This window comes from Alligator mississippiensis, chromosome 3 (assembly GCF_030867095.1).
Source record: "Alligator mississippiensis isolate rAllMis1 chromosome 3, rAllMis1, whole genome shotgun sequence".
NCBI lineage: Eukaryota > Metazoa > Chordata > Crocodylia > Alligatoridae > Alligator > Alligator mississippiensis.
The window spans coordinates 59,141,631-59,160,085 of NC_081826.1; the positions used below are offsets into that span (position 1 = coordinate 59,141,631).

Here is an 18,455-nt window from a genome sequence, read left to right on the forward strand (position 1 = left end):
GAGCACTTGGCCAATTACCCTTAGTATTAAGTATAATTTGTGGTTTTGTACCTATCTAACCGCTAACATCTCATAGAAATAAGTCCTTCCACTAGGTGACCTATTGATGGGGGAAAAATATAGATAAATTGTAGGAAAGTCTTTGCTTTTTTATTTAATCTACACCTATTTATTGGAAAAAATAAACACAATAAATTTAGACAGATTTCTCATTCAATTTTTCATGCTTCTAGATCTTGGTCTTGTAGGAAATGTGACTTGTTTAAAATTTATAGCTGAGGCATTTTATATATTCTTTCCTTCAGGTGTCTTTATATTTAATTTGCATCCAGGGAATGTTGGTGGAGCCCTCCTGTGGCTGTACACCTGTACACTTCTATGGATGATAGCCAAAGTCTGTTCACAGTTTATTGGATACAGTGTCCAGCTTATGGTTCAACTGTGTTGAACTCAGATGTAGCAGCATTGCATTTTTATTTAAATATTTAATGTATTTTTTTATGTGCTTCAAGGGTATAATTATTATAGATTTTATGCATTTTATAATTAATGATTTTTCCTCGTTGGTTATTTGGTTTATATTTAGTATCATATAAATTTAATTTCAGCCTTGTATTTAGCAATTTGGATGAGGCAGTCACTAAGCTGGAACAGTAAGCAATAACAGTTTCAAACAATGTATTTTGCCCTAAGATTTGAAAGATTTTTTAAGGGAAACTTAATATTATTGAGGAAAGGCAGAAGGTAGGGCAGGGTAGCACCTTAGAGACTACCCTGTTGAGAGAGGCACAAGCTTTTGTAGGCAACCAGCTCGTAGGCAATCGGATGCTGTATGTTATATATGCTATATGTTACAGTATCTGACAAAATAGCTTCAGTTTCTGTTTTTGTTGCCTACAAAAACTCAAGCCTCTCTGAACCAGTTCCTAAGGTACCACCCTGCCCTGCCTTTTGCCTGACTTCAGTCTAACACAGCCAACCACCTCTATGTGTTTTTTTTAGGAAATGGAAGTGGGAGAGTAGTGGGAAATAAAAAGCAAGGAAAGAACATATCACTTTCTCCTTACCAGTTTGAGAACTAAATTCTTATAGCATGAGAGTTTAATCAAGTTCATTAAATTTAATTCCCTTGACAGATGCATTTGCACATGGTGGCCTATGTAAAGGCAAGGGTTAGCTTTTACATTCAGACTTAAGAAAGTGATTCTGATAGAGATTTTTATATATCCATATTTGTGGTTGAATCTTTACCTAAAAGAAATATTTAGAGTTGCCACAAGTGTCCTTGAAATTTTCTCTCTTTCTCTCTTACACATCTATTTTTACTAAAAACTTGCATAACTGTTTGTCTTCTTCACACCTGAAGAAGCTACCTCACTATTGGTCCAGAATAATAATTTCCTTGAAGAACTGGTGCACTTGAGCTGAGGCACTTCTGCTGTCAGAGACAAGACTTCATTTCAAGTTCTCCATTTCCCCCTCCAATCTCCTCCCTTACTTCAAACATCTTATCCCTATGACTTCCTCTCCCCTACTGGTTTCTTCTGCTCTGATTTCATCTTCACTTATAACTTCACTGTGCATGTTGATGTCCCCCTTGACCTTCTTAACTTCAACTACCTCTTCATCCTTGTCTGTTAGACTTACTCATTCTTTCATCTCTCCCACATGTAGGGCATGCCCTTGATTTCATCATCGCAACTCTCATTCTCCTTTTTACTACTCAATTAATGAGTGATCTTTCTTGTACAGGCCATTCTGTGGTTGAATTTGTGAACTCTGCTGATTGCTTCATCCTTCAAAATTACTCTCTCATAGCTCTTACAAGCACCTTTGACTGCTTGATTTGCTTCTGCTTCCTGATTTGCTGATCTCTTTTTGCTGGTAATAGGTTCTGTCTGTCATCTTCCATTACACACAACTTGCATGGTAGCCTTAATCAAAAGTGTTGCTTGTGTGCTTGCCTACTATCCAGGCCTCCAAATGCATAAGTCTGCACCTCATAAATAATGGTGCATATCCTCTGTACAAGTCTGCTAGGGCAGGGGTCAGCAACCTACAGCCATTGAATCTGGCCTGCAGAGCCAGGGGGCTTCAGTGGTGTTCAGCAGGAGGCAGACTACTGCAACTAGATAGTGGGGAGCAGCAGTGGTGGCTGTGTCCTACTGCTGGCCTGCCCTGGGCCCAGCCTGGGTCATTCTGGTGCAATGCCTGAAAAAGGTGCTGATCACTGTGCTAGAGCATTTAATCAGATACGCTATAGAAATGACCTTTCTAAAAATATCAAGTCACATTTTTTTCACAAGTATTCATTTCACATAAAGAGGAGCAAAACTTTAACAAAGCTTGTTTCCATAAGTATTTGTTGTGAGGAGTTTCAGTTAAATACACCCAAAATTGGAACTAAAAACCCCCCTTTCTGGAAAAAAACACCCCTTCCTCTGTCGACTAAGAACATAAAAATATATTCTCGTTTCTACTGCTTCTCAGTTTTGTCTTGTCATAATTCTATCTATTCTCCAATTGTGCAGAGTTCTCTAGCAAAATCTAGGAACTCAAGGCGTCATTTCATAAAGAAGCAAATATTATTTACCTTCATGACAGGGTTTATGTGAAGTAAAACATCAATATTTGAAGGGGAGACATTATATATAACATCAGTTTGTTTTGAATGGAGCAACACAACATTGTTAATTTTCTGTTGGCTATTACAGTGATTTGGTAGCTTAGAAATACCTCAGATAGCTTTATTAGTTAGCTAATGATAACATCCTAGCTTATATTCTGTGCCAAGGTGATCTATAGACTATTGCCTAATATGTAATGGCTTTCATGTTTTTTTGGCTAATATTTTCAGAAGTTTTGTTGAGTAATAAAAGTAACACTGGAAACCATATCCTTGTGTATAAATTGTTAGGCTTTCACAATAAACATAATAATAGAGAATGGTAGCAGTTGTTTATTGTAAGACTTCAGTTACTCATTTTTGTTACTAAAATAATCACTCAATTTTACTTCAGTTATTTTGAAGCAAATGGATATAGACAGGCAAAAGTTTAAGAGGTGCTGAGTACCTAAACATCTCCAGTGGAAGTTGGCATCTGTCAAGATGTCCAAGAATTCCATTTGGAATTGTTTCATGAGCAAGTAACTTACAGCATTTATACATGTACATTTGTCTGCTCTGATGCACCGGAGATCTGGAGTGTTGGAACAGATTTGATTAATAGAGTCTGCTCCACACACGAGCTGACACGCCTGGTGCTGCATCACATGCATTTGTATAAATGGTGAAATGCGTGTCAGCGCTGAGAAAATGGCGGCAGTGCGCTTTTAAACTAAAACACCTTCAATGTGTTTTAGTTCATAACTAAACACTAAGCGCTGACATGCATTTTGCCGTTTATACAAATGTATGCGCTGCAGTGCTAAACACTTTTAAAAGCACCCAGTGCTGTTGCACAAACATGTGTGCAAATGCCCTTAAGGCCAGATTCTGATCACCATATGCCTGTTGCACAATGCTTTACTCCACAGCTAATCTCACTGCCTTAAGTGAAACTTTGAGGAGAAGAGTTTATTCATTGTGAGGTGAGTTTTGGTGGCAGAATCTGGGCCTTAAAAAAAACTGTGTTCGTTTATGCTAGCTGACTCTGTTGAGTTCATGGTACTGGTTAAATAGTCATCTTTTGGCCAAAGATGGTTTATTTAAAATATTGAAAGATCTGATTTGTTTTATAAAGTGCACCACAGATAGTACCAGATCACATCCCTGTTTGTATGACTTCACAGGGGAATAAGGGACTCAGTTCTGCTGACTCCCCTTTCTACAGGTTTCAGCGCAGGGAGGAGAGAGTGCTCTACAGAGATATTCAGGGGGAGTGGACATATACCAGTGGAGCTGTGGTTCTCCTGACATAGTACCTAGAATATCATTCCCTTCAGAGCTGAGGTAAGAAAGGAGGCAGCAAATAGTGGCTGTTCAAGTTAGGAGAAACTTCTTTGTGCATCTGTAGGTAGCATAATGATGCACTGCCCTTCATTCAAGACAACCCTATGGTTCAGAGGATGTAGTTTAAGGATACTTGGACCAAGAAAACGATATAACCAAACTTTTTAGAGGAGGGGAGCACCCCAACTTCTTAAACTTATCTCATGGAGTCATATGATGCTATCAGAAACTCAATTTCTACTTAAAAAATTGCATTTCTAGTCTCATGTTTATGAAGAAGATCTTGAAAATATGACCTGAATGTAAACAGTGCAGTGATATCTTCTTGAATTTGCAAACAGCTATACAAGAATTCTGAGAGGAGTTAACTGCTCCATCCTTCTTACTGTATTTAGCCTAGAAGCTGTGGCTCTGGGGCCATCTGCCAATATAACCCCTGGAGAGGGTTGTGTTTGTGGGGAATCTTACTCCCACCATGGTTGGGGTGATGTTAGCAGACCCTCCTCCTATGAAGCCCCTCAGGTAGTCCTTTGTGATACACTCTAGATAAGAATTAAACTGTATAACAGTGATTTTCAATCAAGGTCACTGTGGCACCCTGAGATCATTTCAAGGGAGCTGCAGGGTGCCACAAGATGTTAGCACAGTTAGATGTGCAAACATGATTCACAAGATAAACCCTGAGATTTCAAATAGGAATCCATAGTATTAAAAACATTCTGACCTATTGTAGTTTCTCTGTGTTCTTTGCAACAGAAGAAATGCATTATTATTTTTCTGTAGTAAAAAAAATCAAGTGAAAACGGAGAGGTGGTGTTTTCTAAAGGGTGCCTTGAGTTTATCAAGGGGTGCCTCAAGTCTAAAAAAGTTAAGAATTAGGGCTGTGTGAAGCTTCGGTCACTGATTTGATTTGGCCCAATTCGGTGGCCAAATTGCCAGATCTGAATCAAATCGGGAGACCTGTTAATCTCTCTCAATTGAATCGGAACCTCTGAATCAATTCAGATTCAGAAAGATTTGACAATTCAGACATAGACACAGTTTTAAATGTTTTTCCTACATATCTCGAAGTACCAGCCGCAGCTTGTGATTGCTAAGATGCTGGGGAGGATGGATTGTCCCACAGGAGGGCAGGGGGGGTCCCCAGCATGCTCGGTAGCAGATCCAAAAGTGGACATGAAGCACCCCACACTCCTGTGGGACACTCCATCCACCCCACCATCACAGCATTCACAAGCCGCACCTGGTACCTTGAGGTATGTAGAAAAAACATTTAAAGCTGTGTTTGTGGCTGAATTGCTGATTGTCCCAATCAGCATCGAATCTTCAGTTTTGGATTCAGCCAAATCAAATGGGTAGTGATCCGAATCAACAAATCTAATTGCTGTCCCCAATTTGGGCCAAATCCTAATCCAAATCGAATACAGCCTGCTTCGCACTCCCATATTAAGAATGACTGCTCCAGACAAAAGATAAGGATGAGCAATCCAGGTCTGTCCAATGAAAAGTGATGATGGAAATCATGTCATTCAAAAAGAAATTCTTTATTTACTTGTCCCTGCCACTGCTGTTCTAACAAGTGGGACTATATCAGAGGAGTACAACTATATGAGGTAGTCCAGTGAAACAGCCTGTATACAGTATGTCTCTAAAACCTGATAGTTGTCTAATATCTGATTAATAGATGAAAACAAAGGATGTCTCACACACCTGAGGTTGATTTTTGGGCCTTGGATTAGATTTTCTTTTGAGGTAGCAATTGTAAGAGACTGCAAACAATTACCGTTAAAGAATGGGTAGGAACTGTTTTCCAAGTGTTAGTGATTATCATTGCATAGCTAGCCTGCATATTTTCCTAGCATGATTGCCCACAGGTTTGAATAATAATATGCTTGTGCACGGAAATTATTTGTAGATTCTCCATGAATGCAACTATAGGTTATATCCAACAGAAGGTGCACCATTGTTGATATAAATGGAGGACTATAATTCCCATGACTCAATAGTTGTGACAAATTACCATATGCTTTTTGTTTTGCAATTATATATAATTGAGTAATATAAAGTTAGTGTTGAATTTAGTATATGATAAGTTAATACTTGATATTCACATAAAAAATCTAGATTTTTCAGACGAATGGCTAACAGCTCATTGTTAATTTTAAAGATCTGCTGATGGTACACCAAAAACTTTTATTTAGAGAGCAGTCAAGAGGGCTCTCATTTTGTGTTTCTGTTCTTTCATGTTTTTATTAACAGCATTTATATGAAAATATATTCTCATCTTTGTTCCTTAAGAGTTCTTCTGCTATTACAGTTTTTTCCTGACTTGATGTCCTAATCCTCATGTTGTGATGCTTAATTACCACAGCAACTAAACTGTGATATACAAACAAAGTCAGTCATTCAGATTTGGAACAAGCAGCAAGAACAGGAGCATTTTATTAAAAGATCTTAGTAACATTTTAAAAAGATATCAAATGAAACTTAAAAATATATATGTTTTAACAGAATTATTCAAAGATTGGCTTTTAAAAATTTTTGTGGGCTGCATCAGTAGCTATTTAAAGTTATTTTTAATTTGGGTTCTGAAGTTAAAATCCTGATAAGTTGCAAGTTTATTACTATGAAGTCTGAAACATTATACTACTCACTGTTTAAATATAATCAGCAGTGATGTTAAAATTCCCTACCCCTTAAGTATGTTGTATGACTTTCATTAATTAATTATTACTTATATAGCACTTTGAGACCTTTAGATGGAAGGTGTTATTTAAGTGTAAAGTACTTTTACTGTTATTAATTTAGCACTTCCATTATTGCAATTTAAGCACTTCAAGAACATTTGCCATATCATACTCAGTATCTTTTTATCATATGCTGTATATTAGTTATTTTAACATTAAGAGAGTTTAGCAATCTGGAAAAATTCCAAACTATTGTTCCAGACAGCAGTTAGATATTTGGGTGGATCATGTAAAAACACTGAAAAGGCTGAGAAAGCATGTGAAATGTTTGTTTTAAGTAATATTACATCAATGGAACAGACATCTGCAGTATTAGATTTGGTTTAGAAATTGAAAAAGTTAGGATCATACTGTTTTTATTTCTTACATCAGGTTGTTTTACATATTAGTTTTATAGAAGAGTAATCTTTTGCTTGCTATTTAAGTCTGTCACTTCTGTTTTTCAAATGCTTTTAATGAATTTGCATTCACAGTGGTTCAGATCTTACACACTGCTGAACACCTCACTCCATTTGTTGTCATTGAGTCTTTATTCATGTAGCATAGTTTTACCTGTTAACAAGATGAAGGAAGCTGTATATCTATATTAATTATTTTATTCTCATACCTATTTTGCTAATCAATTTAAAGACAAAAGAACTGATATTTTCTGAAAGTGACAATCTCATATTAAGGGTGTATAGTCATTATTGAAATGCTGCCTATAATTGCAAAACATTCACATATTTTATACGTGAAAGCCCATATTGTAAATTGTCCTGCATGAGTTTCCCAGCAGAGGAAAAACATGCATCGGTCGTCTCCCTGACCCTTCCCAACACTGTTGTAGCATTGGCCTGTGTTTGTGCAGAGACCCATTATCTTCATTGGGATTCCATTTGGGTAGGGTTTGAACTGGAGACTTGGTGTACTCTGAGGTTCAGACAAGGGTCTACCAATACTTCACATCACCAGGCACACAGGGATTAGATAATCAGCTAGATATGGAAGGTGTCTAGCTCTGTGTATTCATGTTTTTACTTCTTCAGTGCAGCTGTGGGAAGTTGATGCATTTTGTCAAAAGTAAATGTAAGGGGACATAGGATTCCCTCCTGCCATACTCCTGGCAACAGGAGATGACATGATAGGGGACCTCCAGATCCGTAGCCATTTGGGAGACAGTGATCACCTAATAATAGAATTCAACATAAGACGGCGAGTGGGTAAGGTAACTAGTAGGGTGAAAGTACTAGACTTTAGGAAAGCTGATCTCAATGCACTCAGGCGATTAGTCAAGGACGCACTGCAGAGTAGGAGTTTTGAAGGGATGGGAGCCGAAGAAGGGTGGCTGTGCCTTAAGGAAACGATCCTTCGGGCACAAAGCAAGACGATCCCCGAGCAAGGCAGAAAAGGGAAAGGGGCCAGGAGGCTTCCATGGCTGACCAGAGAAATCCAGGGCAGCCTAAGGGCCAAAAGGGAAGCACATAAAAAGTGGAAACAGGGTGAGATCACTAAAGATGAATATACCTCCTCTGCTCGTGCTTGTAGGGAGGCAGTTAGGCGGGCCAAAGCTACCATGGAGCTGAGGATGGCAACCCAAGTAAAAGACAACAAGAAATTGTTTTTTTAGATATATTGGGAGTAAAAGGAAGGCCCAGGGAGGAATAGGACCCCTGCTAAATGGGCAGAAACAATTGGTGACAGACAGGGGGGACAAGGCTGAGCTCCTCAACGAGTTCTTTGCCTCAGTGTTCCTAAGTGAGGGGCACGACAAGTCTCTCACTGGGGTTGTAGAGAGGCAGCAGCAAGGCGCCAGACTTCCATACGTAGATCCTGAGGTGGTGCAGAGTCACTTGGAAGAACTGGATGCCTTTAAGTCGGCAGGCCCGGATGAGCTCCATCCGAGGGTACTGAAGGCACTGGCCGACATCATTGCAGAGCCACTGGCGGGAATATTCGAATGCTCGTGGCGCACGGGCCAAGTCCCAGAGGACTGGAAAAGGGCTAACGTGGTCCCCATTTTCAAAAAGGGGAGGAAGGAGGACCCGGGCAACTATAGGCCAGTCAGTCTCACCTCCATCTTTGGTAAAATCTTTGAAAAAATTATCAAGGCTCACATTTGTGAGAGCCCGGCAGGGCAAATTATGCTGAGGGGAAACCAGCACGGGTTTGTGGCGGGCAGATCGTGCCTGACCAATCTAGTCTCTTTCTATGACCAGGTTACGAAATGCCTGGACACAGGAGGAGGGGTGGATGTCGTATACTTAGACTTCAGGAAGGCCTTCGATACGGTATCCCACCCCATACTGGTGAACAAGTTAAGAGGCTGTGATGTGGATAACTACACAGTCCGGTGGGTGGCGAATTGGCTAGAGGGTCGCACCCAAAGAGTCGTGGTGGATGGGTCGGTCTTGACCTGGAAGGGTGTGGACAGTGGGGTCCCGCAGAGCTCGGTCCTTGGACCGATACTCTTTAATGTCTTCATCAGCGACTTGGATGAGGGAGTCAAATGTACTCTGTCCAAGTTTGCAGATGACACAAAGCTATGGGGAGAAGTGGACACGCCGGAGGGCAGGGAACAGCTGCAGGCAGACCTGGATAGGTTGGACAAGTGGGCAGAAAACAACAGAATGCAGTTCAACAAGGAGAAATGCAAAGTGCTGCACCTAGGGAGGAAAAATGTCCAGCACACCTACAGCCTAGGGAATGACCTGCTGGGTGGCACAGAGGTGGAAAGGGATCTTGGAGTCCTAGTGGACTCCAAGATGAACATGAGCCGGCAGTGTGATGAAGCCATCAGAAAAGCCAATGGCACTTTATCATGCATCAGGAGATGCATGACGAATAGGTCCAGGGAGGTGATACTTCCCCTCTATAGGGCGCTGGTCAGACCGCAGTTAGAGTACTGCGTGCAATTCTGGGCGCCACACTTCAAGAAGGATGCGGATAACCTGGAGAGGGTCCAGAGAAGGGCAACTCGTATGGTCAAGGGCCTGCAGACCAAGCCCTACGAGGAGAGACTAGAGAAACTGGACCTTTTCAGCCTCCGCAAGAGAAGGTTGAGAGGCGACCTTGTGGCTGCCTTTAAGTTCATCACGGGGGCACAGAAGGGAATTGGTGAGTATTTATTCACCAAGGCGACCCCGGGGGTTACAAGAAACAATGGCCACAAGCTAGCAGAGAGCAGATTTAGATTGGACATTAGGAAGAACTTCTTCACAGTTCGAGTAGCCAAGGTCTGGAACAGGCTCCCAAGGGAGGTGGTGCTCTCCCCTACCCTGGGGGTCTTCAGGAGGAGGTTAGACGAGTATCTAGCTGGGGTCATCTAGACCCAGCACTCTTTCCTGCTTATGCAGGGGGTCGGACTCGATGATCTATTGAGGTCCCTTCCGACCCTAACATCTATGAATCTACTCCCTTGAATCTTCTTGTCCATGTTTATACATGCAGAGAGGTTAAAGGAATCTAGGATTGTTTGATTCATCACTGTACCCACATGCAGTTTGACTCAAAGGTGGAAAAGCCAAACTTCAGGGTCCAAAACTTCTTCTCCTTCTCATGCAGGTAGTTCTGTTAAAGTCAGTAAGGCTACTTGAGTGAAAATGGACTGCAGATCTTATACTTCACATTACATTATGTCCTATTGTGAAATTAATAACTGCCATACTAAATTATTGATATTTTAATAGTAAAACTTCTGTATTTACTCATATATAAGATGAGGTGTGTCCCCCCCAGATCAACATGGGGGAAAAAAGCCACTCGTTTTACCATTGCATACAAGAAAACTTCATTAAATACTTCATCTGTCATTAAACTGCTGCCAGAAACAGCTTGTGCTCAGTAAAGGAAACCAATCATGATGTTGGTTAATTGTAGCCAACACTGAGCATGCCTGTAAAATACAAGGCCCATATTGGATAAACATACTGATGGGAACTTTTTCTTTTGTATGGCCCTTAAAAAAGAAAAAACAAAATGGCAGATGTTTCCCTTGGTGGGAATGAGCACCAAGAGCTACTGCAGTACCAGGTTGGCACTCAGAGAGGCTGGAGCAAGTTCCAACACCCTCCCCTAGTGCCAAAAATGCTGATGGGAACCCCCCTCCACCCCTTTTATTAATTTTTTTTTGGCCCTTCAAAACAGGGTGGGTGTTTCCTCTGCAGGTAACTGACATTGGGCCTAGAGGTGTATTGCAATACCAGGCTGGCACAGGGAGGGCCAGAGACAATCCTGACACTTTCCCCTTCATGCCAGAATTGCTACATTTGATATGATGATGGGAGCGTGCATGCGTGCGTGCGGCCCTTAAGAAAACATAGGCAGGTGGTCCCTCTGCAGCAAACTGGCACCAAGTCTGGAGGTACTGCAATACCAGGCCCATCCCAGGAGAGCCAGACCTCACACCCCCTCTTTGGTGCAAAAATGCTACATTCGATATGCTAACAGGAGCCTACTTCAAGGATAGGTTAGTGCTTCATCTGAATAAGATGGTGGCCATTGCACTAAATCCCACTCAGCTGCAGCTCTTGTCAAAGTCATAGTAAGCCACTACATCAAATACATTTCAACTTCCTCTTCACTTACATAGCTGAGCAACACCTTTCTTTCCCATTTGCAATGGTTCCTGTTTCTTTACTAGCCTTAAATGTCTGGCAAACATCACCAAACCACTGCATAGGTAAGAGGCTCTGTCTCCCCTTCTTTTGGCCTGTAATGTATGATTAGGGCTTGGTTTAAACTGTGGACCCAGCTTGCAGCATGGTGTCTCCTTTAATCTTGGAGTTCCCACTGCTGTTGATTGGCAGAAAGGCCCAGCTGCTTGCTCCTGATGGCCTGGAGGCAAAAAACAGAATTTTAAATATACTGTGGTTTTTGCCTCCCACTACTTGCTGCTAACTGTCTGGGAGGCAAAAACTGTGGCATATTTAAACCCATGGTTTTTGCCTCCTGGCCATCAGGAGCAAGCAGTGGGGCCAGCGGGGCATGTCCATCAGTCAGTGGCAGGAGGGCGTATAGGGGGAACTCCAAGATTAAAGGAGCTGCTGCACCACGATCTGGGCCCACAATTTAAACCAGTCTCTACATGATTAGTGTGGCCCCACACTCCATGAAGTGGAGCCAGACCGGGTGCCCCCCCCCCCCCCCCCCCAGCTTATCTGCATATACATTTTTGGAGGATCCTGGGACTCATGACTAGAATCTGATGTTCTAGTCATGAGTAGTGGGGCTAATTAGCACATAGATCCTTTGTGGGTGGGTACCTGGAATACAAACACATACTGAACAGTGCTGAGTTGTGGGGTCATCATAGCTTGAAACACTATTAACTCTGCTGGGGCCCAGCCCAATGAAGAATAAGATCAATCATGAGCCTTTTGGCTTTGGACTAATATCTGTCTTTTGGCTCGGATCAAGTGTAGTCCCTATTGGCTCATACGGATTGCATGTAGGATCTCAGCCTCTTGTGGGCCAAGATCGTGAATGGCATTGGGTAGTTAAGGGTGGAGATGTGTCCAATGCACTGTGGGCAAGACTGAGAGTACCCCCAGTGGGAGGATCTTGGCTACACACTTTGTTTTTATGGAGAATAAGGGATTTCTCCCTAGCTTGCTCCTTTGACCTTTTGGCTAAGGGCAAGTGAATGCAGGGGCATCTGAACTCCAGGGCCTCCAGGTTTGGGGCCTGTACCTGCTATGGATTTGGGAGTATCCGAAGCCCCAGGATGAAGTGTCTGGGAGGGAAGATACTTGCTGATGGTAATACCACACACATGGTAATGCCATACAGCTGTGCTCAATCGATAGAATTTGGAACTGATTTGGCTAATTTGGCCTGAGATGCAAAATTGAAAAAAGAGAAAAATGTACATTATACTATATGTAAGTAGATACAAAAGTGCTGCTTAAAAGTGTGTTTGTAGATGATCTGTGCTAAATCCTGCAGCAGTTTAAAAAATGGTAAAATGCATCAATTCTGGATGAACTAAGTCTTTGGGTACCTGTAGTAATATGCCTATATGCACACTACTACAGGTATATTTATTTGAAAGTCAGTGCTTTCCAATTTGCCTTTCATTTCCAGATGCTCAAAGAGAGCAGGGTCTGACTATAGGAGAAAGTTAGTGGGGCAGAGGACAAGGGGACTACATAATCTCCCCCCTCCCCCCACAATTTATTTTCCCTGCTGTAGTGGTGAGAGAGGGATAAATTCAAGACAAACCTCCAATAATTAGATTCTAATTATTAAGGTGTTGTCTTACATTAAGGGCATCTTGTATTCTGGTAAATATGGTAAATATCTTACAAAACCTTCCATTTCTGTGATCAGCAGGACAGTGAGACTAGTAATAAGTTAAAAGCCAAATATGGAAGCAAAGTAATTAAAAGATACATTTTGCCAGTTTGCTGAGACAGCAGTTAAAGTTCAATAGGGAAGCAATTGTCATCATGTACTTGTAGATAAGGATTTTAATTATAGCTGCTATTTCTGAGATTGCTTCTAGCACAAGACGTCAAAAAATGTCATTTGTGTCACTGCTTTAAGACTTCTCTAATCTTAAAATGACTGATATGTATTATAAATAAAAAGTCAGCATACAATTATACTATTTTTCTTATACTTGCCAAATTGGTATGCCATTTTTTAACATGGACTCCCATATTTTTGAATGTCCTAAATGTTTAAGCTGTTACACTGTCACAAATAGAAGAATCATATCTACCTGTTACTATTAAATAAAATGTTTTCAAGTTCATTCCTCAATTCATTGTTACTTAGAAATTCTTTTTACCTTTTAAACTCTCAACATAATGTGTACTCATTTTACTGATATGTCTTTACTGTTTATGAAAACTTCATAACTTAAGATCCTGCACACTTTTATACACTTGAGAATTTCAGTGCAACTACTCAAGTGTGTGAAGCTACTCGTGTTGAGAAGTGAGTGTACAGAAGCAGGCCATTATTAGAAAAAGATTATTTAAAATTCTGAAATATAGAGGAATTATCCTTAAATTACGTGTCACTAGAAACAGGAGTGTTTTCTGTGATTCTATATGAATACATTTTTTGGATCTCTTTGATGCTTAACATAATTCCTATTAATGTTAATAGTGATACACATTCACAGTGTTGAACAGGATGGGTTTCAACACTGACAAGTGCAAGGTACTGCACCTGGGGAGGAAGAACCAGCACCAGACCTACACGCTGGGGAACTCCCTTCTCGTCAGTGCAGAGGCAGAAAAGGATCTTGGAGTCATTAGAGATGCCAAAATGAACATGGGCCGACAGTGTGGGGACGCGGTCAGGAAGGCCAACCTCACCTTGTCATGCATCCATAGATGCATCTCAAGCAAGTTCAAGGAGGTGATCCTCCCCCTCTATGCGGCACTGGTCAGGCCGCAGTTGGAGTACTGCATCCAGTTCTGGACGCCGCACTTCAGGAGGGATGTGGACAGCATGGAGAGGGTCCAGAGGAGGGCTACTCACATGATCAGGGGGCAGCAGGACAGGCCCTACGAAGAGAGGCTAAGGGACCTGAACCTGTTCAGCCTTCACAAGAGAAAGCTGAGGGCGGATCTAGTGACCATTTACAAACTAGTCAGAGGAGACCAGCAGGCACTGGGGGAGTCCCTGTTCCCCCAAGCACTACCAGGAGTGAGTAGAAATAATGGCCACAAGCTGGCAGAGGGTAGATTCAGACTAGACATCAGGAGGCACTACTTCATTGTCAGGGTGGCTAGGATCTGGAACCAACTTCCAAGCAAAGTGGTGCTGGCTCCTACCCTGGGGGTCTTTAAAGGGAGGTTAGATGAACACCTTGCTGGGGTCGTTTGACCCCAGTACTCTTTCCTGCCGTGGCAGGGGGTCGGACTTGATCATCTGCTCAGGTCCCTTCCGACCCTACCAACTATGAAACATAGAGCAAATAATACACATAGGTATGCTAGTCTTGTATGCATATACTATTATTCACAATATATACTGCACAATATGTGCAGGAAGACTGTTTTTGGCAGTGAAGTGTTCAGTCTAAAGATTTCTTAGTATAGGAAATGCTGATCAGTGGTGACAGACAGTGGTCCAGGTATGCGGGAAGTAAAAGGATTATAACAAAATAAAGATTGCTGTCTTTCTTTTGTAATTACTACTGTCTTGTTAGTAATAATATTTGAGTATATCATTCGTATGGACCATAGGGCTGGTACATGACAGATTTTAAATAGAACATTTTACAGAGTGGCCCTTTATCTTTTTAAAACACAATTTGGTTCCTTCCTCTTTATTATCAGGTAGACTATGCAATCTGACTCATTGTTGCAAATGAAAAAGACTCATTGTCTGTAACTCTACAGTTTGTTTTCAGGTGGGAAGCATTTAAATCACAAGGGTCTGCTTATCTATATTTAATTCATTGCAAGTGCAATGAGAATGGTCTTTGCTTTTATTTTCAGCACCAAAGGGAATTCTCCATCTCTCGCCTGATGTTTATCAAGAGATGGAAGCAAGCCGCAACAAAGCAGCCCCTGGTACCACTGTAAGCTATTTGCCATCCAAAGAAATGAGCCAGACTTCTAGCTCTTTCTTCAGCATACCTACCACTAATAGCACAGCTACAATTGCCAGGGAACTTCTCATGAATGGAACATCCCCGACTGCCGAAGCCGTAGGTCTAAAAGGAATATCTCCTGCTTCCCCCTGTCCTGCAGTGCAGCCTTCAAAACAGCTGGAGTATTTGGCAAGGATTCAAGGCTTTCAGGTATGGGAGGGGGAAAATGAAGCTCTTCAGCCAGAATCATAGCATTGCCATCTAAGATTTCGCTCTTGCCCTCAGAGTTTGGGCATGCATGTAACTTATCTTGTAAAAGTAGCAGGGTCCAAGAAAATTTTTGGGTCCAGATGATACCCCTATATGCCCATATACATTCCCATTCTCTCTTCATTTTTCTTTCCTGAATTCACTTTATCTTAGCCCATCTTCCTCCCTTCCCTCTCCCTTATTTGCTCTTCCTTAAAAATTATAAACTTAAAAGATTCTTTCCACTGTCCTGGTACTGCTTTGTATGTCCCTGCCTTTCAAGGATTAGGAGTGTTCCATACTGCTCTGATTTTGGCTCCTCTTTTAAAACCTGATCAAACAAAGGTACTTTAAAATGTGCTTAAGTTGTAGCATGTTTTTTCTGTCCTTTTCTGATCAGGTGTTTGCTTTACTCCCTATAATTAATATTCTGCTTCCATTTTCCATATGTCTGGAGAATGGAGTTATTGATCAGAAGTCATAACAACAGGCCTGGTGTCAGAGCAGAGTGGTCTCGATGCCACATTCACTACTGGTGAAAGAAAAATGTTACAGGAGTTACCATACTAGGTTAGTTCATTAATCCATCATCTCTGATAACTTTCAGCAGTGGCCAATACAGTATTTTATATTTCAGAGAACAGTGAAGAGCCTCCATAATGCACCTAGCCATTTGTGCAGTACTGTAAATGGTGGAAGGAAGCTCCCTCCTAATCACCATGAGAAAATCGCATACATACATGCATAATAGATGATTTTTAATATGTTCCAACATTGGAGAGTAGGACTGACTGTTTACTAAAATTCTATCGTTGTACTGTTTTGTTTCAATGACTCAGACTTATGAATTTATTTTATCCAATACCTTGGTTTCATATATTCCAGCTTATGTAGTTTGATCATGTATTATTTACCTAACTAAATTATGAAAACAAGAAGTTTTTAGTAAAACGTTTGCATGCCCCATGATTATTTGCTTCACCAAAGCCTATGTAATTTACTAAATATGCAGTTGCTTAAAGTGATTTAAATGTCAATTATTCTGTTGGCACAAATCAGCATAGCTCCTTTAACTGCACTGGGGCTATGTCAGTTTACACCAGGTGTGCTTGCTGACTTAAATGTGTGCTCAAATTCTTATCGGTTCTTAGTTTTGAAATATGCTACTTTTGGTCCATTCGTTTTTTATCTCTCAATGCAAGAAAAAACAAAACTCTAAAATCCACCACAGTAGAGTTAAGCTGCTAATAAGAGTTAAATAGTTTGTATTTCTCTAAGTCTGTCATCTGCATACAGTAGGAACAGACAAATCCTGATGAAAAGAAATTTAATCCCCAAAGTTTTCATTGCTTCTTTTCACTTCTTGTCAGGTTGCTTCTGTCTACTAGTAACATTTTATTTTCATAGAGCCGACGCACAATTTCTGTTACTGGTTTTTGGTTCCTATTCGACGATAGTATGTGGTTACTGTAAAATGATTACTTGTGTTTGTCCTGGTTTTTCATTCTCTGATTCTAGCTGATTATGTAGAAATTGTAGTTTTTAAAGGGTTTTACCTCAAGCCAAAAATATATTTCCTGCTTTATCCATTAACTAAATTACTACTTTTTACTTGTCCACGGTTCTACACAACAATACACTAATTTGGTTGAAAATCTATATGATTTTTACATACCCTCTGTATATAAAGTGTTGATTTTACATCAATTAGCTTGTTTGATTTTTTTTTTTTTTAACTTTGGTTGAATGAGTTTGGTATTGATGTGAAACTGTGCATCACTGCTGGATCACAGAGTTGAGGTGGAGCAGTGAACAGAATCTCTGTGGGAAATGGCTTAGTGGCCTGTCAGGTGCATATCACAGGTCTCTTCACCATTTCAATGTAGAAAGCTCTTTGTGTTTAAGAGTTTAAAAGCCTATTTCTTTACAGGTTAACTTTCTCAGGCATATTTACCAAGTAGAAAAAACAGTACACTTATAAACAGATAGCTTGTTTCATGTTTCCTGAATGACCTGAAATGATTTTTAAATTGTTAGCATGTATTTGTATTCTGGTCCAGATGATTACCGTAGTTTTGTCTTTCATTGAAGAACATAAACATTCTGTTGTGTTACAATGTATTTTTGAATTTTTAAAAAAAAATCAATAAATACTCATATAAAGTTTCATTTGTAAATGTAAAAATGTTATTTGTTTAATGATTTTTTATGACACTTTGAACTTCTGTAGCCACAAAAGTCTTGGTTATTTAATTTCAGCTCTCAGTTCAATTGTATATGATATCAATCATGTATTACAAGCCATTAATATTGAAGAGCCTTTGGGAACAATATATAAAAAAGTGCTAAAAACTGTTAAATTTGGATAGCATACTACTATTCCTAAAAAAAATTGTAAAGGAGAAACGGCAGCTCTTTCTCACTGAAAAACAGGTGCAACACTTGCATACTTTCAGTGTTCAAGCTTCAAATTACCATTGTTAACAAAGACAAGTATTTTACGAGCAAGTCTTTACAAAGTTTGAATAAAGCATTCTAAATACTTATTTTATATTTATGGATATGATCTACAAGCTAATTATTTTGCAGACATTGCACACAGCTTTTTTTTTAAAAGCAAATTCAGCTCTTAGTTAAAGTAATTTTTAAATGACTGCCTGGCATTTATGCACTGTTTGTCATTTGAATAGAAAAGTTAAAACATCTATTTGCAGATGGTTTAAATTCAGTAAACTATTTCAGTTTCTTTACATTAAAACTTTTAGAGAAAATGTTTACTTGTAGTTAGTTCTTCAGTATTTACTAAGGTTATACACTCACTTCAGTTAGTTGAAGTCTATTGCTTAATTCAGCAGAAATTTTCCTTGAGGAAAGATTTGTAGGGCTCAGATACCATAATTTGGAGGCTCAATCCTGCGATTGCTATGTGTGGATTCAGTGTTTCAACTGCATTGTCACAATAGCTTTTTCATTG

General features: G+C 40.2%; 1 protein-coding gene across 4 annotated transcripts in view; it reads left to right on the forward strand.

Moving 5' to 3' along the window:
* Window positions 1-18,455, forward strand: part of STAU2 (staufen double-stranded RNA binding protein 2) — a 255,299-nt gene that overhangs the window by 126,972 nt on the left and 109,872 nt on the right. For 3 of the 4 annotated variants that reach the window (XM_059723969.1, XM_059723970.1, XM_006272220.4), the window contains exon 12: window positions 15,138-15,442. In XM_059723969.1, coding sequence (XP_059579952.1) covers window positions 15,138-15,442 — 305 coding nt within the window. Of the gene's footprint in view, window positions 1-15,137; window positions 17,651-18,455 lie in introns of those variants that run through there. The other variant, XM_059723971.1, reaches the window with a different exon arrangement.